Below are 24,843 nucleotides of genomic sequence, written 5' to 3'. Positions count from 1 at the left end.
GGTGTGCTATGGCTCTATCCGCCAAACAGGTATCTATCCTCAATCTGTGGTACGCGGGAACATTTTCACGGACTGCAAAAATAACACTCGGGCTTCAGGCGCGCCCCGCACCCCCACCCCTTGCTGAAGTATCTGCAGAAAGCTGGCAGTTTTAATGGTGAAACACCCCTCGCCCGGCCGCCGCCTGCGCACCTCCCACGCACGGGATCCCCGGGTCTGACTCGGCGCCCACCTACCCTGGGCTCCCCCGGCCGCAGACACCCCGCCCCCTGCCACCTCCGCGCGTCTCATTGGCCAGGCTCTGCGTCCGCCTCCGCTGCTGACTGGCGGCGGCTGCTGTCGATCTGCGCGGTAGGGACATTTCCGCATTGAAGGGGGCTGCTCCAAATGGAGGGGGAGGGGAGGTGTTTAGGAGAAGGAGGGGGCTTTGGGTGTCAGGAGTCGGCAGCGGGGTGGGCTGAGAGGGTCAGCAGCTTGGCTGCGACCGCTGGCGAGGGGTGCAAGGTGTGCATGTGTGAGGGGAGAGGGGGAGAGAGAAGGGTGCCTCAGAGGTGACATTCTCTCAGCCTGCGAGCCTTCTTCCCGGGGCGCCATAAACGCCCCCTATTTCCCAGCTGCTAAAGGAAGAGGAAGAAGGTGGGTCTTGGTGGCGGTTTGGGGAGGGGCTGGGTTGAGCTTCCCACGACTCTCTGGGTGGTTGTTTCCCTCCCTGAGACGAGTACAGCCCCTCTCCCCTCTGCGGGGTGGTGTGGCCCCGGAGGCCGAATTTGGGGTTCGGAAGAGCGCAGGGCAGGAGGAACTAGAATGTGCGAGGGTAGGGTCGGGGCTCTGGCGGGCTCCGGTGTCTCGAACTCGGGTTTGCGCACGGGTGCTCCCCTCGCGGACGGCCCGTCAGCGTCCGCAGCGCGGGAGGGGCGCCGGAGCCGTGGGCTCCTCCAGGGAAAAAGCGGCGCCAGCGTTCCGCGGCTCGCAGCCGGAAGGCGGGAGCTGAGGCCCCGGCCGCCAGAGCGCGGAATTCTTAGCGCCTCCTAGTCCGGGATATTTATGGGCTGGTAAAAATGGTTGCATGGCCCCTCTTTGCCGGCCTCACCCGCCTCCTCAACCCGTGCTTGGGCGGGGGCCACTGTTGACCAGGGTTTCCCGGGGAACCGGCCGGAGGCTGGGCGGCAGCGAGAGGAGGGGGGGCCGGGGGTGCGAGCCGCCAGTGCCTGCTGCGGTCCGGCCTCGGAGGGCGTGGGGCCCGGGGGGCGGTGAAACAGGCGCTGTAGGTCCGCCTCTTTCATTGATGAAATTTAAGTTCGTGTGATTTTACCTTTTCCGGGAGTCTCCGGCGGGCCCTCACTTGTGTCGGGAGCGCAGAGTAGGCAGGAGTTCCAAGCAGACTCAGTCACGCCAAGTTTGTGTGTTTTGGAAGTGGGAGAGGTTTTCCTGGGTGTATTTTATTTTATTTTTTTGAGGCAGTTTTAATCGCTTTGAATAAATAGTCCCTTAAGTGGCTAAACATAGGAAGAAGAGAAAGAACACGTCGGTTGTTAAAGCAAGGGAGAAAGAGAGACCTGCCCTATAGCGTGACTCTTCCAGAAATTAATATATATATATATTTTATATATATATATATAAGCCAGAGTACTTTAATAAACCCCTAAAATGTCGAGATTTGTACAAGGTAAGACACGCTAATCTTCTGGGTTATTTCAGCCGAATTTGGGTACCGGCAGTCGAGAGGCTGGTGGGTGGTTTGGAAGTGGAAACGTTCATTTGAGATACTGTTTGCGAAACCCTTTTCGTTAAATTGACATTTGAGCTGCCTTGAGTTGCTGGATTGGCGTTTGCGATACGTATAATTTATACCCCTGTGCCCTGCTAGGATTAGTTCTGCCTCCCTGAAATCAGGTTAGTAGTACTCTGGCTCCCCCGGATAGTGGCTGTAAATGATGATAAAACAGGATTTTGGCTGCTAATTAATTCCTCTTCTCTTTTCCTGGTCTAAGTCAAGGTAACTGTGTGTGTGCAGACGTGAAGGGGAGCAGGGGAGGCTGAAGGAAGGCCAGTGGGTTTTTCCAGGACGGTTGGGGAAGCTTTCGTGTTCTCAGCTTCTACTCTGTGTGTACGTGGTTGGAGTCTCAGATTCATTTATTGCGAAATCGGGAGTAGCTCGTAGAAGCTGGAGGTCATTTCAGCAGGAGAAATGACTTTGCTGCATTGCTGTGTTTTATTTTTTTTCCTTTGAAATCTGGAAAGCTTATTAAGGTTTCTTTGAAATTTGAAAATTGCCCTCTAAATTCTACACGTGTGTTAAAAAAGGGCTAAGGAATGCCTCTCAACTGAGTTAAGCAGTAAGACTGTGTTTGTGTGTACGTTGTACACATTGAAATTGTTGCTACGTTAAGCTTCTGTCACCAATTTCTAGCATAGGATTTGCTTTCTGGGATGTGAGTAAACCCTTTTCTTGCAGACCCCAGAGTGTGAAAGCTTCAGCCATCTTGCTGCACACACAGCTAGTAAAGTTCACAACCACTTCATGTGATTGTCAATAAATGTAGATGTACTTTAAAAAAAAACCTGTCAGTAATGGCCATAGTTTGACCCTGGGAATAAAAATACCCCAGTAAGTTTTACATCACTTTATTGACTCTTTGAGTTTTGTATACTAGCAAGAGAATTTGACTGCCTATCTTATTGTGGAAACAGATGGGACACTTATGCCTGCCCTTAGCACTAAGCTCAGAAATGTCAGTTGTCATTAGACTTTCAAATTAGTGTTATACGTTATTTGTGGTGAGAGATCCTTCTTATGTTCTGGTTGAATAAATGTCTTAGTCAAGAATAGAAAGACGGAGGTGAACTGTTAGAAATTTGCTGGTTGTGTATCAGCAACAACAAAATTTAATGACCAGAAGCCAGTATTTTGCAAGAATACACTAGGGAAAAGTGGACGAGTCACTTCTCTTTAAAAGTTAGGAATGTTAGTTAAACTCCAGGTGTTCCTTGTAGTTATGCTTTAGAATGACTTGTGAGGTGGTGTGCTTTGACTGACTTCACAGCCTTTGCTATTAATGGCTGTCTTCACGAGATTCTAAATCAAGGGGCAGTGCCTAAGAGTTGACTGTGAATGTTGTCATTCCCTTGTCATCCACTTTTTAACAAAATAAGCTTGTTGTCTTGGAATACTTTTAGATTTATAGAAAAGTTGCACATTTGTCAAAACTAAGAAATAGTCATAGGTACATTTCTCTTAACTACGGGCTTATACAGACTACTATTCCATGATTCAATCCAATATTGCATTTAGTTGCCATCCAGTTTTGCTTTAAATGTTAGTTTTCATTTTAAATTGGCAGTTTGGCACAAAAATGACACCTCCCTCCCCCCCAAAGTTTAACGTGATTGTGCGTCTATCATTGTTTACATTTTGTACTTCAAGTGTAAACCTTCTAAATGTTTAATTAACTCTGTTGCTGTTGTAAATGATAAACCTAATTGGCTAATGACTCAGCTGTCTCTACAGATCAGTTCTCAGGTGTAAGGATTGGGATTTTGTTTTTGAATTTTTTTGTAGCAGATCAAATTGTTTGATCTTTGTTGTAGCACTGATTGATATTTCCACTCATTGTCACTTAGCTCATACCACTTCATAGGGGAAAGATTGAACAAATGTTAAGCCCCAACTGTTTTTATATGTTATCTCGTTTAAACTTCACAAGAGCCCTGAGAGGTGGTAGATTTTTATCATGACTTTATCGCTGAAGAAATTTAAAGTATCTTGTCCAAAGTTCACAGCTACTAAGCACTGAAATTCTTATACAAATACGTCTGAAACCTTTCTCCTTTCCAATACCTTTTGTTGCCTCTTACATTAAAAATTTATCTAAATTGCTTGTTTCTCTAACTAGACTGTCAGTTCCCTGTTGGCAAAGATAATATTATATCCCTGGGGGAAATACAGTGTCTTGAAGTGGTGGGTGCTCTAAAAGAATTTGTCATAAATGAGAAACACGATTTTGGTAGGTTAGCCTATGTTTTTGGTTGTGGTTTTTTTTTTGGTAACACCTCTTAGATTACGTCAGTGTTGAGAAAAATAAAAGGGTGTGGCCTTAGGTTTGAATCCTGTTACCAACAGGTGATCTTAGACACATAACTATTCTGAACTTCAGTTTCTGCTTATATAAACATTGGATATTAATACTTATGCCACAGAGTTATTAAGAAGCTGAAAAGAAATGAGTTTTGTGAATACTAGTCACATATTAGATGGCCAGTAAATTTTATTTCTCTTTCTTAAAATGATGGCGGCCTTTTATGTAGCATTACCGCTGTAAGTATAACCACATGTCATCAACAGAAATAAACAGAAACAAGGCAGGTATGATAGTTCTTTATTTCCCTGTTCTGAGTTTGGTGTTCAGACCTCCAGTATTTGGGAGTTGATGGGTTAAAAAAAAAAAGTGTGGGGGTGGGTGGGGGGCGGGAAGGAGCTTAAACAGTGATGTGAATACGTAGTTGGTGCCAGTTTTTGTTTCAGTACAGTAAACAACAAAATTTTTGAGGTTTCTCTGTACTGGGATTTCTCCTGGAATCTTTATGACCGGCACTTAAAATTGAGAAGATCTAGGTATTATACCTGTGTTATATACACGTGTTTTTTAATGTCCTAGAACTTGGGGTTGCTACACTTTGCTGGAATCTCTTCCCCCAAATCTAGGCAATGAGCTTTATAGGAAACCTGGGCATCTCCATTCTCAAGCAGTTTGACCATAAGTTATTAGATAGAAATGTTCAATTAATAAAAATAGTTAATATCGATAGGCAGGAGAGTTCTCAGTATATATTCCTTGGCCAAAAGAAGGTTCAGTTTTCTTTGGGCATCTCCCAAGTCGATGTTCCTCAGGCGCTTAAGATTCCTTCTCATAGGAAGACTCTTCTTTACTGGATCTAGGGCATGATCTCTAGCTGACGTATTCTGCTCCCAGGTCACCTTCTGCCTGCCTGTGAAATTACTTCTCCGTTGCTAGTTTTCTCCACCTCAGGGGTTGTTGCAGGGCCCCGAAGTTATTCTAAATAAATCTGAGTAGCAACTGAGTGAGAAGGGCCTCCTTGTCCCAGTTGGGAGTACTAGGGGTAATCAGCAGCTGTGACTTTTTGCCAGCTTTGTCAATGGGTGCCATTTGGGATTTTGCTTTTTAAAAGTTCTGAGAGCTATAAGGTAGTCTCCCTGCATGATTTGAAACTTATAAATGGTGCAGGGACAATTGTCATCTAGTCAGTTTAGGTCATGTTATGTGCTTAGACTGTAATATTAGAGGAACTTTTATTTTTAAACTATTTTAATAGGCCATTATCTATCCAAATTATATTAAAATGCCCCTTAATGTTCTTAAATTGAGATGCTTTCTTATATTTCAGGGGAAGCCATTTGAGTACCTCTTGTCACTTAAAAAATATTTAAGGCCTGTCAACTTTCCCATTTGTTGGAATTCTCTTTTTATGACTTTTTTGGTGATTCCTATTTGATAGATGGCAGCTAGCCAGGGAGGATTAGCTGAGCTAATTATAACTGGAGGGTCTCAGACAAATGCAGGGATGAGAAGCATTCTGAGGCCTGGTTCTTCTCAAATCCCAAGACCAAATTTAGCCTGTTGCTGATTATTTAGATGACAGGGGGATTGTGGCATGGATTTAAGGCAGGAGGAGAGGCAGGACTGGAGGGGGCAAAAGTAATGACTAAGGTACACTTCTCATTTTTGAAAGATGTGGCTCAGGATTCACTGTGTTGCTAGAGAGAGGGATTTAGTTAAATTCAGAGTCACAGTTATAAATGGAAAATGAAACTCAAAGAGTTGAGCTGATGAAAACTTTGTTTTCCTACATGGACTTTGTAATCTCTATAGTTAAATTGATTTTGTTCTTGGTAACTGGGTCTTTCTTCTAGAAAGACGGATGATTTTCATTTGTGAAAGCCTACTGAGGAAAAAGAAATTGACAAGGAACAGAAAAATAAATATTAACTGGTACACTTCTTGGAAGTACCGTTTTAATATTCTGAAGATAAATTGAAAAATAACTTTAATAGGAAATTAAGATGGTAATTTTGAATAGTAGGTGTTTTTTGGTAATTGTGCTTCACAGAGACCATTCTCTGTGTATGTATGTTATTTTTTTCTTCATAGAAAATTGTAGTAACTTTATGAATTGTTTTAACTTTAATTGCAGTAATGGGATACTTAATTTGTGTGAAGAATTAATTGGCCTAATAATGAAAATGTTCTAGGTAAAAGAATAATATACTGTGATTTTCCAGTTTCCACCAAGTTGTATTTGGTACTTTTTGTGAAAGTTGCAGCTGTTAGGAGTTCTGAAAAAGTCGTATGTATCCATTATTGAAAAGTTATTATAAACAAATATTTGAAAGTCAAACTAACTCTGGATTATCTGTAAAAATGAATAGTTAAGAGTTGGCTGTACTAACTTTCCCCAGTGCTATTCTTCTTGATATCCGGAATTCATGCCAGTGGAGAAAATCCCAGCAATATTGGAATAAAATTGTGGGGGAGAGCCTCTGAGGATTTGGGAATGAGGAAAGACGATTGACTTATCACCCTTTTGATTGCTGAAGATCTCTTTAAAAGCAGGAGTTTTTTCTAAAGACTGGTGTCCTTTTAACATCAGTCTTTACTGTTTCTTTTCTAAAATATCATATTTTGAACTTGAGGTAAGAGTGTTTGAATTGTGGACATCTTGCTCTTGGGTAATTTGATGGGTTGTCTCAGGCACAATGAGTATTAATTGAAAGCATATGTCTTAGATCTCTAAAATGCTACTACTAGGCATGCATCTTTCTGTCAGTAACATTAAAGTCTGAAAGTTGGCTTGCTAAACTATTGAAAGAAAATTAAACTTTATTTTATGTGTTCTTTTGGTTGGGCTTATGTGTGAGAAAGGGCATAATACTCCATTTGAAAGCTGTTTCCCAGTTCTCTTGATTGGTGATGCAGGCATCTCCTTTGGTTTGTTGTAAAGTAATTGTCTAGGGCTCAAATTCTGCCTCTGCCAACAGTCTCATTGTTTATTTTTCTTAGTCATTGCCAAATGGAATTGGTTGTGCCCCCAAACCATTTTTACAATTAAAGATTGTTTTTGAAGACCATGGAGAAGTTGGCTATGTTGTCTCAGTTAACTTACATAAACAGCAAAATGTTTTGTTTTCCAAAGCATTTCTAGATCTTTGTTAGTTTTTCCTATGTAAATCAAGAGTTGCCTGTTTCTCTGTGATTTCACTTGTATCTTTAAAAAAAAATGCTATTCATTATATTCATGTACATGAAATAGTCATATTATGCTTAGTCCACTTCTTAATTGTTAGTCACCAAACTGTAAAAAATACTGTTCTAGGGGACATTCCCTTTAACAATAGCTCCACTTGCTCCTTGGCCACAAAGACCTTCGGACAAGGTGAATGGAGTTTGTATTTTCCTCTGGTTGCTGCCCCAGCAAAGGTTGATGTGATGTTTCATTTATGTTTTAACCGTGCCTAGAATTTTAAAACTTCCGGAGTGCAGGAAAACAGAATAACATAGTTCTGTGCACTGTTTTGAGTCCATTTATGCCAATGGTAAATGCTTAGCCTTGGTAATAAAATATTTATACAGTGCATAAAAGCTTTCTTTGATTTTTCATTGCCCAGAAAATAAATAATATAGAAGGAAAAGTTGAAGAACATAAGAGAATACTTAATCTGATATGTAGTTTTAACCTCACGTAATAGTCGTAGTTGGGTTTTTGCTGGTTTTCATTCAGATTTGGTGGCATATGCCTGGAGGTGGTAGATCATGTAAATGCACTGTAACCAAGAAAGAGGAGACCTTCCCCTAGGAAGGAGAAACAGGGCACCAAGCAACGGGGTTTGGATTCCGGCTCCGCCCTGCTACTGTGTCTGTAGGCAAGTCAGCATCTCTGGGCCCTGTTTTTATCTCCAAGATAAGGGAACTGGACTCACTGACCTTAAAGCCTTTCTGGGCTTAAAAATTTGATATAAATGCACAAGTATCAAGTAACAGGGCAGGCCTGCCAAATCATTTTTTGGTCCTTGGTGACGATTTTATGTTGGTATCCATTTTCCCTCCTCTGAACAAATGAGTGTGATAGGCTGCTTGGCTCGCCTTCTTATCATCCATTAAATTTACTGCCAAGTGATATTATTTAGCTAGTTGACATATTTCTTCTGAATGTTCTGTTTTCCAGAATTGATATTTTCTGGGGTTTTTTTTTTGAGATCTTAAGAGCCACTCTGTTGTATGAGAGCAAGGTTAATCTTAATTATTAATAAGAACTCAGGTTTATGTATATATTCTAACAGTTAAAAACATTTTAAGTAAACAATGCATGATTATCAAGAGTCTTGATTAGCAAGTAGCTCTGCATATTCAGTGCTGGAACAGTTCTCAAAAGCCTGGTACCTTTTCATTTGTGTTATGAAAAAGCATTTATTAGTAAGTTCATATGTATGTAAAGCTGAGTCATTTAAAAATCTATGTAAATGTAAACAGTCATACTATAGTTTACAATCTAAAATAATCAACATTGACTTTAATACTTAAAGATCATATAAAATTGATAATATAAAATCAACTTATTTTTCTTATGAGTGAATGACATGGACTGTATTTTTCCTGAATTAAGCTAAATCTAAATATATAAATTGCCCAATTTTGTTTAATCTCTAAGGTTAGTCAAAACATTATGCTGACTTTTATACAGGATAATAAAAATTGAAAAGAAATTTAGAGTTCGTTTTGTCTAGATTGCCTACCAGTTTGGAATTTCTTTGACTGCCTCCCTGGTACTTGACTGATAAATCAGTCTCTGCTTCAGGAGTTTTGGAGATTTCAGGTACTCAAGAGACGACAGTACATACTTTTCTTAGCCCTTAGCTCTTGAACACTTTGCTTGGCCTTATCAGATACCACCTCCACTAGACTGGACTCTACCTTCTTTATCTTTTCCCAGCACATAGCTGGATCATAATAGGTTCTTACTCATTTATTTAATAAACATTACTTAGTTACTATGTCTCAGGCTCTGTGTTCAGCACTGGGAGTACAGCAGTGAACAAACAAAATAGACATGATATATTTTTACGGAGACTATAATCAGTTGGCTAAGATAGACATTGAATAAATTTTAAGAAGTATGATGTTATAAAGGAGAGGTACAGGGATCTACTGTGTGACCATGTAATGGGTAATCTTGCTTAGTTTAGAAAGATTTCTAGAAGATTACATTTAAACTAAACTCTGACAAATGATATGTTAGTGGCTGGTCAAGCCACTATTATGAGAATTTAAGTCTTGATCTGTAATTTATTTACACATTATCGGGTACCTGTATTGTGCCAGGTGCTGAGGTAGGTGTTGGGAAAAAACATAATATGGCTTGTGCCCTTAAGTCTTGCAGGCAGACATCTAAACAAAGAATTAAAGTTTGGGGGGTGTTATAGTTCAGAGGCTGGGGTGATTAAAACCTCCACGTAGAAGAGTTGAGGTGGAAAGGAAGGCCTCTCTTTGGATGTTCTGAAGCTGCTACCTAGAACATTAGGAATGCCACTCCCAAAATAGCAAAAGCTACTCGGAGTTACAGTTTGAGCCTTGGGGACTGAGGGATCAGGGAGGTTTCCTGGAGGTTGGAATGATTCTCATGATTTTGGAATTCAACACTGGGCCATTAATTTCTAATTTTTTCTCCTCATTTCTGTTTTCTCTAAAAGTGTTGAATGACAGTTGAGATATATGTTTTGGAACAATCTTATAATAGTTAGGATGCTTTTAATTTCATGGAACAGAAAAATACCAACTCAATTGGCTTAAAAAATGAGGGACTTTTATCACATGAATCTTGAAGTAGGATGTTCCAGGTTGGTTAATTCAGTACAAAGATGCATCTTTCTTTCATTCTGCTCTGCTCGCTTAAGCGTATCTGTCTCATTCTTGGGTCAGCTTCCTTCAAGGTCATCAAATGGCAGAAGAAACTGGAGGTGAGGGGTTGACACATGCTCATTATATCTAGGGGTGGAGAAGGTACTATTTCTTCTCATGTGTCTATTTTTTCAGTGAGGAAAACTTTTCTTCAACGTCCTTTGGCACACTATACCCTCTTGGCTTACTGGCCAAAATCATATTATATTTCATGCTTAAACCAATCACTGGGAAGGCTTAAGACCAATCTGGGCCTGGTGCCATCTCTGAAGTACATGGCCTTGGGGCTGAGGATAAGTGACAGAATTGCATTGGGCTGGGGAGAAGAGCGATGTGCATGGCTGCTACAAACATATTAAGGTGAATGGAGTATAACCTGTATCAGAGCTACTGAAAGCAATACTGGCAGCATTTGCTTATTACAAACGCATATTCTTCCACTCTAGAATCCCAGAGTTTCTGACTAGGACCTCTGGGAGCTTGCCCAGGAATCTGTGTTTTAACAAGCCCTCTAGGTGGTTTGTATGCACTTTAAAGTTTTAGAAGCACTATTGAGATGTCATGGATAGAGTAGGAAATTGCAGCCTTTAGGTATTCTGCTTTAGCACTTTCATTAGCTTTGGCTACTCAAAAAGGTACTTCACCTTGGCTTTTAAGACTTGCCTGGCCAAGGAGTTTGTATTTATTTCCCGTCAAAGGAAAATCCCATCAAATGTGGAAGAGAAGTGATATGATTAGGGCTGCAGTTTAGGGACCAATCCATTCTGCTTAGTACCACCAGATCAGAGTGACAGATGGGCAGACTAGTTAGAAAGCTGTTGTCATCAGGAAAGTGACCAGGAGGGTGAAAATGAGAGAGAAATTAAGGTGGCAGCAACAGGAATGGAAAGCAATGAATGGAATTGTGATTCAGTTAAGAAGTATGGTATTGGATTAGACATACGGGGAGGGGAAAGGAGGAAAGAGCCAACTGTAGTTGTGGTATTTCCAAGGTCGCCTTGGGGTGACTAGGAGAATGTTAATGCCATGGGGAGCGGGAGGCCAGGGAGATGAAGTTAGTTTAGATGATTTGGGCATGTTGAGTTTTAGCTACCCTACCAGTTGCAAAAGGTCTTGGAAAGCTGTAGGGAATGTGAGCCTGGAGCTCAGGAAAAAAGATCAGGATGAGAGACATGTATTTGGGAGTTGTCAGTAAGGAGACTGGTAAGGGAATGACTGATGAGAAAAGTGGTTTGGGTACAGAAACTTAGGAAACCCAGGGAGTAAGAGAAGAAAGAAGAGCTAGTTATGGAAACTGAGGCTTGGTCCAAAGAAGAAAAGCTTTTCTAGGAAGAATATTCACAAATAACTGAGTTTAAATTACTGCAGTGAGAGCCTGGAAGAGGATGGTTAGCTTTAATTGGTCACAAAACTAGTCAGTATATGTCCTCAACTTTATTGAGGGTTATTTCCAGTTGTTATTACATTCTTGGAGTTTTATACTTATTTGGGTCATAAGTCATTTCTTGGTTTAAAACAGCTTAAGCGAGCTCTCCACTTCTCTGGCTTTGGGTACCTCTCGGTGTGGGTTGAGGTTGATCAGATCTGAGTGGTGGGAGGTGGCCTGGGGAGGGCTCCTCAGCCTCTTTGTTGCTCTCTGTGTTCTTTCTGCAGCCTTTCTATGACCTGTACTTTGTGAAGCTAGCTTTCTATTTTAGAATGTGATGTTGTTTTGTTTGTGCCAGTATCAGGAGGTCAAGGAAGGGTATTATATATGCTTCCTAGTGGCTGAAATGGATGAAACGAAATACCTGAATTAAGAAATGAAAACAATCACTTGTTAGATTGAATGTCTCCTACCTCTTTTTTTTTTTTTTTTGAGGAAGATTAGCCCTGAGCCAACATCTGCTGCCAATCCTCCTCTTTTTGCTGAGGAAGACTGGCCCTGAGCTAACATCCGTGCCCATCTTCCTCTACTTTCTATGTGGGACGCCTATCACAGCATGGCTTGCCAAGTGGTGTCATGTCTGCACCTGGGATCTGAACCAGTGAACTGCAGGCCACTGAAGTGGAACGTGCGAACTTAACTGCTGCGCCACTGGGCCGGCCCCGTCCTACCTCTTAATTGTATTGCTTTCCTCCTTTTTTTTTTTTCTTTTTTTGGCTCCAGTTGGATAGGAAAGTCCACGATGTTGAAATTTTAGTTCTTGTGAACAAGGCAGAATTAGGAAATTGAGGTGGGGGAAAACTTCTAAAAAAACGGTTACTGCCTGTTCTATCTCCAATTTTCTAAATTATAATTGTCAACCAAGGCAATTGCAGTAAGCCCAGTTTTATGTGATGGAAAGTTTCCTGTCTGTTCTATTGGGTATAAGAAGACATTCTGATAGAAATATTTTTGGAGGAGAGTGTTATTTAGGGATTTTGTGCCAAGGATTAAAGAGAGCCAGAGTAGGAGGAAAAATTGAGCAGGATATTTCCACCTCCCTGAGGTAGGATGAGGCTCAGAATAAACTAGCTTTTCTTCTGAGCTCTAACGTTAGCCTGCTCTGTGACCTTAGATAAGTCATTTAGCTATTTCACCCTCAGTGTCCTCATCTGTAAAATGTTGAGGGTAGATTAAATGCTGCCTTTCATCTCCAAAAATGTTTTGATTTATGACTGAGGTAATGAAATGTTTGATTTCTAATCCACTCTCTGTCTAAAGTCCAAGAGGATCAATTCGCTGTTGCTAGGAATTGAGGACAGACAAAACATTTTAGGAGGTTAGAAATCTTGCATTATTCAGGGGATTCTTTAATTGACCTTCCATTAGAAACACAGCTGTCATTGCCTGAAGTGTAACCTGAGAGTGTTAAGTCCAAGAAAGCTTAGAAGGTCTGTACTTCTTCTCCTAGCAGAAATTCCAGACTTTACTTAAATTCAAGGTGCATAAGGAAGTCACTGCAAAGGATTATGGTCTCTAGCTCTGTGCCTCCTGGTCTGTGCCAGGTGCTTAAGACAGACACTCTTCTTGATTAAGCACACTTCCTTATTGAATATTCTTTATTCCTTAAAATACCCTTCTTTATGCTTTAATCACTGAAAAACAGAACTTCATAGTAACACTTTGCCCAGGGGAAGGGGAAGGAAACAGCAGTGGAATGGGATGAAAGAGGTGATAGGCTTGTTGTAACGTTCTTTTGTTGTGTAAGCTGTTCATATTTGTAGAGGGGGTAGAAGGCATACAAGTTGTTCTTTGTTTGTATTAGGTGCTATATCAAACAAACGAGAGGGGGTGGCCAGCCCAGTGGTGTAGTGGTTAAGTTTGCGCATTCCACTTCAGCATCCCGGGGTTCCTGGGTTGGATCCCAGGCACAGACCTCCACACCGCTCATCAAGCCATGCTGTGGTGGCATCCCATATACAAAATAGAGGGAGATTGGCACAGATGTTAGCTCAGGGACAATCTTCCTCAAGCAGAAAGAAGAAGATTGGCAACAGATGTTAGCTCAGGGCCAATCTTCCTCACCAAAAAAAAAAAAAAAAGTCAAACAGGAGGAATAAAGGTTAGGGATATTTGTCACAACTCAAGTTTGAATTTGTGTCTGGGTTTTCTTGATTCTGTCTGAAGGTTGGACCTGCTGCAGCTGGCAGAGATCATGTGTAGTGTTAAAAGTGAGTCTTTTAGTCAGCCTTTCTTAGCTTGGCTGGGTAGGAAGGATAGTAACTTGGGTTCTGTGCATTTTGGCCTTAGATCATGTACCTTGATAGACTATTGTTCTGCAGAAGGAGTCTCTAAAGTTTGGTGGTTTTCTTGTTTTTTTTTTTTTTTTTTTTTTTTACTATTTTCTTGTAGGCAAATCTCAAACAGCTACTATAGTTATTTTTAAACTTTGCAGTTCCCTTTAGTTTTATCTCATTTTGGCATGTGCCCAGAATATAAGTAAGTTAAATGTTTCCATTACTGTGTTTTAGGAATGTGACTGCGAATGCTGACCTTTAGGATCTAACTTCAACAACAAAGCAGCAAGTCTTTAGATGTCTTTGAGTCTAACAAAAGAAACTTATTTTAAAAAACATTATGTAGTTACTTCTTAGTCTGTTTTGATTGATTGATTGATTTGACACAGAATCAAACAGTTCATGTGTTCTTTAATTTAGAGATTTTATATTTAGTAGATTTGTTTCCAGATTATTTCCTAAACATTAATATGGGAGTTGGCTTAAAGACTAGGGGAGAGACATCCCAGGTGTACATGGTGGGGCGGCAGGGTGGGGGACCTAACCTGTGACAAATTTTAAATTACAAAAAAGTCAGCCAACAATGAAGAAGAGTGGTTGATGTCACATTAACTCTAGTTTAAAATGTTCTCCAGGAGTTTTTAAAAATTATCTGTCATAGTTATGCATACATGCTCATCCATTGTCATGGGTTTTTACAGTATAATCAAATTTGCTACTTATTAGTCAAAACATATCTTTAAGTTGTTTATGGAACACACATGTGTGTTTCTTAGCTCACAAATAAGTTATTTATGAACCACAGTTTGAGTCACTTTGGTAGTATTACTGGAGTCCATAAACTTAGTTATGTTGTCGTTTATGCCTGTAAAAAGAGCACAGTTAGAAGATGGCTATTTTGGGATTAGGTTGTGTGCTCTCACCACATTTCCTTGTTTTTATCTTTTTCTCTTGGATTTTAATATGATTGAAAGTGTGTATAAAAAGATTTTTGAGGAGCTATGTTAAATACCTCACTTGTTAACATTTTTAGATATTTGGGAGAGGGAGAGGCTATCTACATTAAATAAATTGCCTTAGGAGTTACACAATGTACTAATTTCTGCTCTCAAAAGCATCTTAAAAATATTGATTATGTTGGCTTTAATTCTGTCTGTATAAATGTTTCCTTTTGCCCATATAACAAATGAAGGAATTTGGTCTTTTTAGCTTTATTGAAGTTAAATAAACTTCAGTAATAAACACTTTATTGGAGTGTTTTTAGCTTTATTGAAATATGATTCTGCTAAATTAACTCACGTTTGTCGAGCTAATTAATTATCAAACAAAATGTTTGAACATAAGCTTCAAAAATACATTTATAAAATAAGATTAGGTGTTGAGGATAAAGGGGGAGGTGAGTAATAACCTGATTGTCCCTTATTTTATGAGAAGTAGACAGGCTGATTACTGGCTTAGATGGTTAAATGTGTAAACCAATCTATGTTGGCATTTTTATCCCCAGGTACTTGGACCTGGGATGTTTTCTTTTTCTGTATTTTTCTATTTTTGTTTGTTTTCATCTAACAGGCATTTCTGTCACCTTTACTGAGATCTGTCTGTCATAGAGATGCCCAGCTATGCCAAAAGCTGTGTTAGTCTTGTCTGACACAGATGAGCACTGAAAAGCCTTGGCTGAAATTGGGGTCCACAAGTGGGGAGGCAGCCCTGTGCGCTTCTCCTTTTAAAGTGAAAAAATTTGATGCCAGGGGAGTAGAGGCACCTTGGAATTGCCTCTCTTAAGGAGTTCTTCTTTAATAAGGAATATGAAACTGGAGTGGCTCTTCTTCTAAAATGGAAAGGATTTCTTAAATTTTTCATCTAGCCTGGAGGAGGGAAGAGTCTTCTGCTTCTGTGAAATTGCCATACCCCTTCAGCACATGCCCTTATTAACATTATTCTAGTTTGCTCACTGTTCTCCAGCTTTGATGGTTAGAAGGGAAACATGAGAAGGAACTGGATAATCTTCAAATGAAGATTAATCTTTTTACTTCTACCTGACTCATCCTCCCAAAAGTGTTTAATTAGTTTTCAGATACACTAGTAAAGCATATTGACATACCAAATAGTCAAATTTGAACCCATATGATTATAGAGTCCTAACTAGTTGACGCTACTGAAATCCTGCGAGAGGATATGGGACCATAGGATTGAGCCCTTTTCCTTTGCTGGAACACCAGAGATAAATCAGTTGTAGTTTACCTGCTGTTTGAATGGCTGTCTGATTTTTCAGTCGATGGTTTTATATTTTTGTTTTAAGATCTTAGCAAAGCAATGTCTCAAGATGGTGCTTCTCAGTTCCAAGAAGTCATTCGACAAGAGCTAGAATTTTCTGTGAAGAAGGAACTAGAAAAAATACTTACCACAGCACCATCACATGAGTTTGAGGTAAGGACTCTACAATGCTTTTGCTTTCATCCATCTGCATACTGAATTGCTCTTGCTGATCATCCAGCTTAAAATAAGCATGAGATGTAATGGTGGCATTAAAAAAAATTAGGATTGCTGAACAATTAAGGCTTTTCAATATTTGGCCATTGTAAAACCGTTGTCTTTTTTTTTTTTTTTAATTCTAGGAAGTTTCTAAAGTCCAAAAGAATGAGAACAAAATTACACTTTATTTATTCTGTGTTTTGGTATCTTCAGCTGGAGAAATGGATACCAACGTTCAGTTAGAACTGTGAAAAATTAGCTTATCAAACATATGTCCTGCATGCCTTTTCAGAGAGCCAATTCTAATAGAACCGTGCTACTTTGTCAGCTGAATAGAGGGGTCCCAGAATAGGCAGTTGTTTACTTTTTGTTTATAAATCTATAGATTATCCTTTTCATTTTCAAATTTCAATTTGTACTTCATGTTTTGAGGTTAGCTGTGTTTTATTCCTTTTCTTTTGGTGAAGATTAATTTTCACTTTAAAAGAGTAGAGAAAGATATTGGTGAATGTATGTGGAGAACCAATTGGAATTCCCAGGGACCAAATGGTGTTCAGATTACATGATACTGGTGGGAGATGGGAAAGATTATTTGCTTTTATTCCTGTAAGTTTCAGATACACTAGTAAAGCATAAAGATATACCAAATAGTCAAATTTGAGCCCACATGATTATATAGTCCTAACTAGTTGACATTACTGAAATCCTGCGAGAGGATGATAGGACCATAGGATTCTAAGTGTGATTCCTATTAGCTTTTCTTCCTCTTTAGTTTTAAATTGGGGTATAAAAAAGGCTCTGCTCTACTCCATGTTCTAATAGCATAAGAATTTCATTGAAAGGTATTTTAAATGTATAATATGTGTCTGTTTTTATTAAATATTAAGCATTCTGCTAGTTGTAACAATGACTTCTATTTTCATAGCACACTAAAAAAGACCTTGATGGATTTCGGAAACTATTTCACAGATTTTTGCAAGAAAAGGGACCTTCAGTGGATTGGGGGAAAATCCAGAGACCTCCAGAAGATTCGGTAAGTTTTAGATAAAATGTAAGAAAACTGAAGATAATTTAGGTCATTGGTTTAACTTTGGGGTGGAATAGTGTAGGGGGCCTGTAACAACCATCACTTCAGACACAGACAGGAATTGCTTTGCATTGTCTGTCCCCTCTGCTGACACTACAGAGATAGCCTGCTACCACTTTTCCTTCTGTTAGACCCATCTTTCCAGTTCTACAGAGGATTTAATGAAAGTTTAATCTCCCTTTAAAAGTACCTCATAACTTAACATCTCTGAATATGAGGCATTTCTTTTGCAAAGTACCAAACACACAGTAAGAGCCTCATTTATGTATTTTTTTTCCTTCTCTTTCCCAAACCACCTGATTGCTCATTGCCTGTAGAGTCCTATACAGGTTGCTAGGTCAGCTACTTAAAGCTCTCCCTATGCTTTCAGCCCATCTTTATAGCTGTATTTCTCCTACCTATCTTATGTGAACCAGCCCAGCACGCTCTTCACACACGTGGTATTTTCTTGATTCTTTGACTTCCGCTGTTTATGTTGTCTCCTTGGAATACTATGGTGTCTCCACCTATCAAAATCCTGCTCATTCTTCGAGGCTCTGTCCAAATGTCTTCACCTCTGTCATCAGCCCCTAACAGAAAGCTGCACAGAAGCAGTATGGTGCAGTAGTATGAGAGGTTCAAATCCCAGCTCTGCTGCTTACGAGCTTTGTGCAAAATTAGAATAATACCAGGTGCTGCTTTATGTATTTCATGGGGATGTTATGAAGCTTTTTTAAGAAACCTATGTGGAAATATGTTAAAGCGTAAAGCATTTTACAGATGTGGTGCTCAGCTGGCCTAAGTACTAGTTGTTTGTATTCATGTTTTGTCTTATACTAGTCTTTGAGGCCAGAGGCCCTGTGTCCTGAGCAAATGTTTTTTGAATGGATGATCTAGATGAAGTGGTTGTCTAAGGAGTAGGTTTTGTTAACATACTGACCTTTCTTCCCTTTCCTGTTAGCAATTTTGACCTCCCTTCTTGTAGCACTTTTCACTGCAGGTAGAAGAGACTTGATAGAGTGGGATAATTGTATGTAAATAGTTTCTCTCTTATGTGTCTGTAATCTTAGATAATCTAATATTGGTTTTAAAATAGGGCTGTTTAGAGAAGGGATTTAGCAAACTACTGCCTGACGGCTGCTCCAGTGCCTGTGTTTATAAAGTTTTATTGGAATGTAACTATACGCGTTCATTTATATACCATCTATGGTGGCTTACGCCAATGGAATCTCTCTTATTTTTTCCTAATGAGAAAATCTTAAATATAATTCCTAGTTAGGATTACTTTTGTTCCTATATGTGAAAAAGATATTTAAGTTCTTAAACTTTTTAAAAGGAGAAATTACATGCTCATTGTAAAAAAGAAAAAAAAAATCTCGCCTATGCATTCCCCTTGAGGAGTCTCTCATTTCTGATGTTGAAGTTAAAATTCTCTTGTCTGTAATGCTTGCCAGTTACAGTGTGTATACTTTTTTTAGGGTCTACTTTTTTAGTCTTTGATTTCCTTGGCCCTAGTGAAGGTATTGTGATTTATTTTTCTGCTTCTGAGTGGTAGAATTAAATAATATTTTTTCTTGTAAAAGTAGTAAGAGAATTCTTCTGGATAGGTATATAGTTTGAAAAAGGAGCTGGTGATAAATTCAGTCAGATTTAAAAAAATGTTTGGGAGCAGGCCTAAAATTACAATAAAAAATTTAGACATTACGTATTTACCCCCTTTAAATACTTATAATTTTTGCCTAGGAATTTATTCCTAATGGAAATAACCTCACTTTTCTGATTAATGATGTACTTGGATATAAAGGTGTGGTTTTCTTACTTCTCACTTCTTGCTTGCACACCTAAGAAATTTTTGTTTTCTCCTACACAAACTTAACCTTTTGATAATAGAGACTATCTTGAAGGAAGACACACAGACTTGAAACTTTCAGTGTATTTTAAGATTCAAGATTCTGCTTTGCCAGTGGAGAAACCTGCCTTTGTGTGTTTTGAGAGAAGATTATGATATATAGTATAGTTTCTTGGAGTGGGACTTGGAGGGTGGGGAAGGGAGGGAGTAGAGGGATCAGAACCACCTGGGGATTTTTCCGATTTGGTACGCCCATCCCCAAAAAGGTCCTGACAAGTCCTTTCAGGAGGCTGTGCCCCTGTGGGGAGCCGTAGTTACTGATCAGAATGCAGCATTAATACTGAAAAAAGAATAGAAATAGAAAATAGAATTCTGGATGTAATATGATTGTGTGAAGTCTTTTTCTGTTTATAAAAGTGTAAGTCTTCATTAAAAATATGTCTTTATTTTGAAGCCTAGATTTTGAGCATCTTTAAAAAAATGTGCTTGTAATACCATATGCCCTTAATGTTGAAGATTTTGGAATGCAGAGGCAAAAAATGTCTGCTCTTTTATGTCATGAGCTTCCTGCAGGCACAAATGTCTTATACTTTGTTAACAGCTTTTGCAAATAGTTCTGAGAATACAAATCATGGGTTAATGTTGTTTCCCCTTGCTTCCCCTACATTCCTCCAGGTCTCCTTCCCAAGTCGGATTTTCTCTCTCTATGCTTAATAGAGATTATATAGAGATCAGTTTTCCTTTCAAAACATAACTTTCTTTAGTGAAGATGGTTTTTTCCTTTTTAATGCAGGTAATATTTTATCCTCCTAACCAGAAAGAAATTATTTTGGGAGAATAACCATTTAGAGTGACATTTCTCAAGTAGGCTTTGCATTAAAGGTGTGCACATAAACATTGTCCTAAGAGAGGATTTATATTTTTGTATAGGAGTTGGCAAATTTTGTTTTGTAAATAAAGTTTTATCTGAACACAACCACACTCATTTACATATTGCCTATAGCTGTTACAATGCTGTAATGCTACAATGGCAGAGTTGAATAGTTGCAATGGAGACCATACAGCCTGAAAAACCTGAAATATTTCCTTTCTGGCCCTTTATGAAAAAAATTTGCTGACCCCATTTTAGTGTATTTATTTTCAGAAGATCTTCAGTAGTTTCTTTTTACTTCTTTGGCCCCTGGAAAAGTGACCTCAAGTGCATCTTTCAATTCAGATGATCACTTTTAGGTAAAAATATTTTTTCATAAGCATTAGATTGAAGGCCATACTTACAGATAGGCATTGAAATTGTATGTTGTCAAGTTTTACTGACTCACTCTTGCCTACTGTGGTGAATACTTCATTTTAGCTCTGTCAGTGAGCACATAGATGTTTTTCAAAAAGCCCACTGAGTCCATATTTTATTGAATTATGGCTAAGAAGAACGCAATTTATGGAGTTATGACATGGATAATACTCTGCCGCAATTTTGTGAATGTTAACTAAATGAATGTTATAATCAAGATTATCTTGATATTTAGCTACATAAATAAAAGAAAGTTTTAAAAAATGTATTACGGTTAATGTTTAGACTAGAGCAAGGAAAGACCAGTCAGCACGTACAGCTTCCTTTGACCACTTCCTTGTTTTTCTAGAGAGGCTGTTCCTGGCCAAGTTTAATGTTTGAACATGTTGGAGATGGAGAGGGATGGGATATAGATAAAAGAGGCGAGGAGGTACAGAGCCTGCTCAAGATGGTACTGAGGCTGACAGGTTCTTTTGAACCCTAACTTAAAACTTATCACCTGGCTGGCAATGACTATGGTAATAATAAAGTACATTCTCGTTTATGTGAAAAATGTTCTGTAAAGAAGGCTTTTTCCTTTAGATTGAACAGAATGTCCCTGGTTGATTTATGATTGTCATTGTTCTTGTTTTAAAGTCCTCAAAAGGGTGAGGGTGTATTTGTGAATGGGGAGGAGTTATATAGGGTCAACTCTTTTTTTGATTGTGACAGAGAATTGGCATGAAGAATATCCTGCCAAGGTGGTATTTAGCTTCAACAGATGTTTTTGTTTTGCTCCATCAAATAACTGAGAGCTTTTCTTACTGTTAGTCTATCAGTACAAAAACATTAAAATGTATATGTTTAAATGATGTGGCATTCTGAGAAAGTTACAGTGTACGTATACAGGGTAAAAATATAAAGTTTTTTGGGGGGAAGACGAATGATAGTATATTGTGCAGCTAATGTTTGCACATCTTTTTGAAAAACTTACTGGAAGGTAGTTTGGCCAAGGATCTGACATGATGTGACACAGGACACTTTGCTTTGAGCATGGTGAAGATTTCCCAAAGACAGTCAGCTAATGGTAAAGCCATTAGAGACTTGTTTTGTGTGTGTGTAAAGATAAAATGAGATCCTGAATGTAAAAGTATTCCGCAAAAAGGAAATAGTGGCATTTAAGGAAATGGCCTTGAGGACATGGCTGGATACAAAAGAGTCTCATCTTTTCCTTGATGTAGAGTTTTAAAATTGTAATATATAGAATTACCAGTCTAAGCAAATATAATAATTTAGAAAATATTGCCAAAGCTGTAATTCCCTACCTTTTGATTCCACAATGAATTGAACAGTCTTTAATTTTCCCCAGGACTACTTTCCTTCACATGCCTTTATATACAGGACCTTTATTTTAGGAAGGGGACATGACTGAAGAGGCTGGCCATGAGTCTGTGATTCTTAATTCCAGTCTGGTTACTTGATTATTTTACTTTATAAATAGTAATGGTAAATATGTGACCTCTTTAATATCAGTTCCGTGATTAACTTTGAGAGACTCCAGGTAATGTTGTTGGACCAGGGTCTCTAACCACTGCCTTTGTCTAAAGTAGGGGACAGTCCAGTCCTCAAAGCTGAGCTCCTTGGGAAAATCACAACATGGCTATAGGTGATAGTACCACTCTTTGAACATTGCCATTCCCCTCTCCAACCCCGTCTCACACACACAGGAGTCTTTTTGGACCTTGGCTCATGTCTTACAAGGCCTAATACAGATCATTTTAATCTTACATTCTCCAAGTGTAGCTTTTATGTGGGCATTTTGCATTTTATAATCTGATGAGCAGAGTATATCTATGAGGTTCTCCTATCCCACGTCTTCATCTGTGGTACAACTGTGAGGGAATTTCCATTACCTTTATTTAATGCAGGGTAACCCTGAACCTATAAGATTGATATTAGGAGAATTTTTATATAAAACAAGATGAGTGGCCCATGCCTGCCTCCAATCCTTTCTGCACTGTAATTCCCTGGGGATATTTTACTAATTCCTTTTCCTTATTCTAGATCAGTGCTTGTCCCATTATTGTATAGTGAAGATGAGACTGGCACGTTTATACCAGGCATCTAAAGCTGGGTGGTCTCTGCAGAGATTGTAGGCTCTTCATAGATTTCTCGAAATTATAGGTAAAACTGAGTATAAATATACATTTTTTCAGAGTAGGTGCCCTGGCTTTCATTAGATTCTCAAAGGAGCTCATGGCCTGTAAAGGTTAAGAGCTAGTGTCTTAGAATCCCATTCAAGAAACATTTATTAGGTGCCTCCTCTCTGCCAAGCACTGGCTGGATGCTGGGGCTACAAAAATAAGTCGTGGTCACTTTTCAGCATTTTGGCCTCAAGTTTGTGGAGGAAGTGGATCCAGAAACAGCTAACTATAGAGCAGTGTGATATGCAGTCCGCAGAGTGCTATGGAAACATCTAACTGGCATAGGGGCTCAGGAAAGACTTCCTGGCATTAAGGTAGACTCCTAGAGTAACCTTAAGGCAAGGCTTCTCAGAGGATGGGAGGGAAATCAAAGAGAAAAAAAGCTTTGTCACTAGGAGTCTAGAAATAATAGGCTTAGAGCATGTAGCTTGTTCTCGAGCATATGGTGGATGTGTCTGCTTCTCCTTATCTGGAGCCAGAAGAAAGGCCCTGAGAGAGCCAGATGCTAAGTCTTTTTACCTGCCATTGCAGCCAGTGGAATACACTGGAGAGATGTCAGAAACCGCAATTTCCATTAAAGAGAGACACTAATGGTAGAAGATTGGAACAGTATTTAAAAACCATCCTTCGTTATATACCTCAAACAATTTTAGATTTTTCAACATTGTAAAACATCAACCGAAATAGTAAAAGATGTTTACTCTTGTTTTTGTTTTTTTAAATTGTGACAAACCTTATAAGGTCAATCAGCATTTTAGCTGTTGGTAGCTTTTCTTTTGTTAACATCAGGTTTATTGAGGTGTAATTTACATATAGCAAAATTTAGCCTTTTTAGTGTACAATTTTATGAGTTCTGGCAAATGCATTCAGCCATGTAACTACCATTACAATCAAGATATAAAAGTTTTCCATCATCACCAACAGTGCCCTTGTGCATCTTTAAAATATGCTTCTTACACTCTTACTGGGTTCTGGTTCTCACTTTACCTCTTCCCTTAAATACACAAGCTAAGCAAATATGTATCTTTCTAAAATATTGCCTTTTCCTTCATTCAGACTTCTCCAAATGAAGAGGTCAGCCTAGCCTCCACTCGTAGTTTTATGTCATCTGACCTTTCTGCTAGCTTTTGTCCACCTCCCCACCTGCCCTTTAATCTTCCATAGAACTTTCTTTTTATAGCCTCTGCCGTTTTCCATCTTCCCGCCCATCATTTCTCCAGGGCTGTTCCAACCATGTGAATTATATAATTAAATTAACAATGTACTTTACACTGCTTTAATCACTGGCTGTTTAGTACCTCAGAATTTAAAGCTAGTACAGCATAGGACGATGTTAGAGGCTTCAGTTTTATTTTTTAGGGAATTCAGGATTATCATAGTTGTTATTTTTTTTCTTAAAGATTGGCCCCTGAGCTAACAACTGTTGCCAATCTACTTTTTTTTTCTTCTCCCCAAAGCCCCCCAGTATATAGTTGTATATTCTAGTTGTGAGTGCCTCTGGTTGTGCTATGTGGGATGCCGCCTCAGCATGGCTTAATGAGCAGTGCCATGTCTGTGCCTGGGATCCCAAATGGTGAAACCCTGGACAGCTGAAGCAAAGTGCGTGAACTTAACCACTCGGCCATGGGGCCGGCCCCTATCATAGTTATTTTGAAGCATCTTTTGTACACAGTTAGACTAACAGGAGAGTTGGCTGATAGGGGAGATACAAAGTGATTTTAGTAAAGAGCTAGTCCTAGTCACATGAGCAAGCTGGCTTTTAGACCTCCCATCTCTTCTGTTAGAACTCTTTTCCAACTTCCTGGCTCATCTACCTTTGTTCTTTCTAATCCATACTGAAGAGGAAAGTTCTTTGAAAACTGCTACCTTAGCTGATGAGGATATAGGCTAAAGGCCTCATGAGGTTGACTTATCTAGTTTCTAGTTTACAATCTAATGGAGGCATGGACAATAAAAGATATATAATGTAACATCAAGTAATGGTAAGTGACATGAAGAAAAAAAGGTAAAGTTACAGAGAATAAAGGAGTAGAGGTAATATTTTAGATAAGATAGGCAGACAGGACAGGCCTCTCTGAGTTAACATTGAGTAGAGACCTACAATCTATTTTATTCTTGGTCTCACTACACTTAACAAAGCTTGAGTATTAAAAAAATATTTTCCAGTTTAGATGAAAACTATTCTTAAATTTTTATGTAAATTTTAATTTGATTATTAGGTTGAAGTTTTTCATTGGCTATTTGTGTTAATTGTTGCTTGAAATATTTAATATAGAAATATCCTTTTGTTTGTAGTAATTGGTTATTGGACTTTG

General features: G+C 39.0%; 1 protein-coding gene across 4 annotated transcripts in view; it reads left to right on the top strand.

The window, feature by feature from the left end:
• The first annotated feature begins 462 nt into the window (after nucleotides 1–462).
• Nucleotides 463–24,843, top strand: part of UGP2 (UDP-glucose pyrophosphorylase 2) — a 48,514-nt gene continuing 24,133 nt past the window's right edge. Inside the window, exons 1-3 of one of the 4 annotated variants that reach the window (XM_046662407.1) lie at nucleotides 463–636; nucleotides 15,970–16,097; nucleotides 17,068–17,175. In XM_046662407.1, the coding sequence (XP_046518363.1) occupies nucleotides 15,984–16,097; nucleotides 17,068–17,175 (222 nt within the window). In that variant the 5' untranslated portion in view covers nucleotides 463–636; nucleotides 15,970–15,983. Of the gene's footprint in view, nucleotides 637–718; nucleotides 815–1,122; nucleotides 1,667–1,893; nucleotides 1,997–15,969; nucleotides 16,098–17,067; nucleotides 17,176–24,843 lie in introns of those variants that run through there. The other 3 variants (XM_046662406.1, XM_046662405.1, XM_046662408.1) reach the window with 3 other exon arrangements.

Source organism: Equus quagga, chromosome 5 (genome assembly GCF_021613505.1).
Source record: "Equus quagga isolate Etosha38 chromosome 5, UCLA_HA_Equagga_1.0, whole genome shotgun sequence".
Lineage (NCBI taxonomy): Eukaryota > Metazoa > Chordata > Mammalia > Perissodactyla > Equidae > Equus > Equus quagga.
This window is presented reverse-complemented; position numbering and strand designations above follow the sequence as displayed.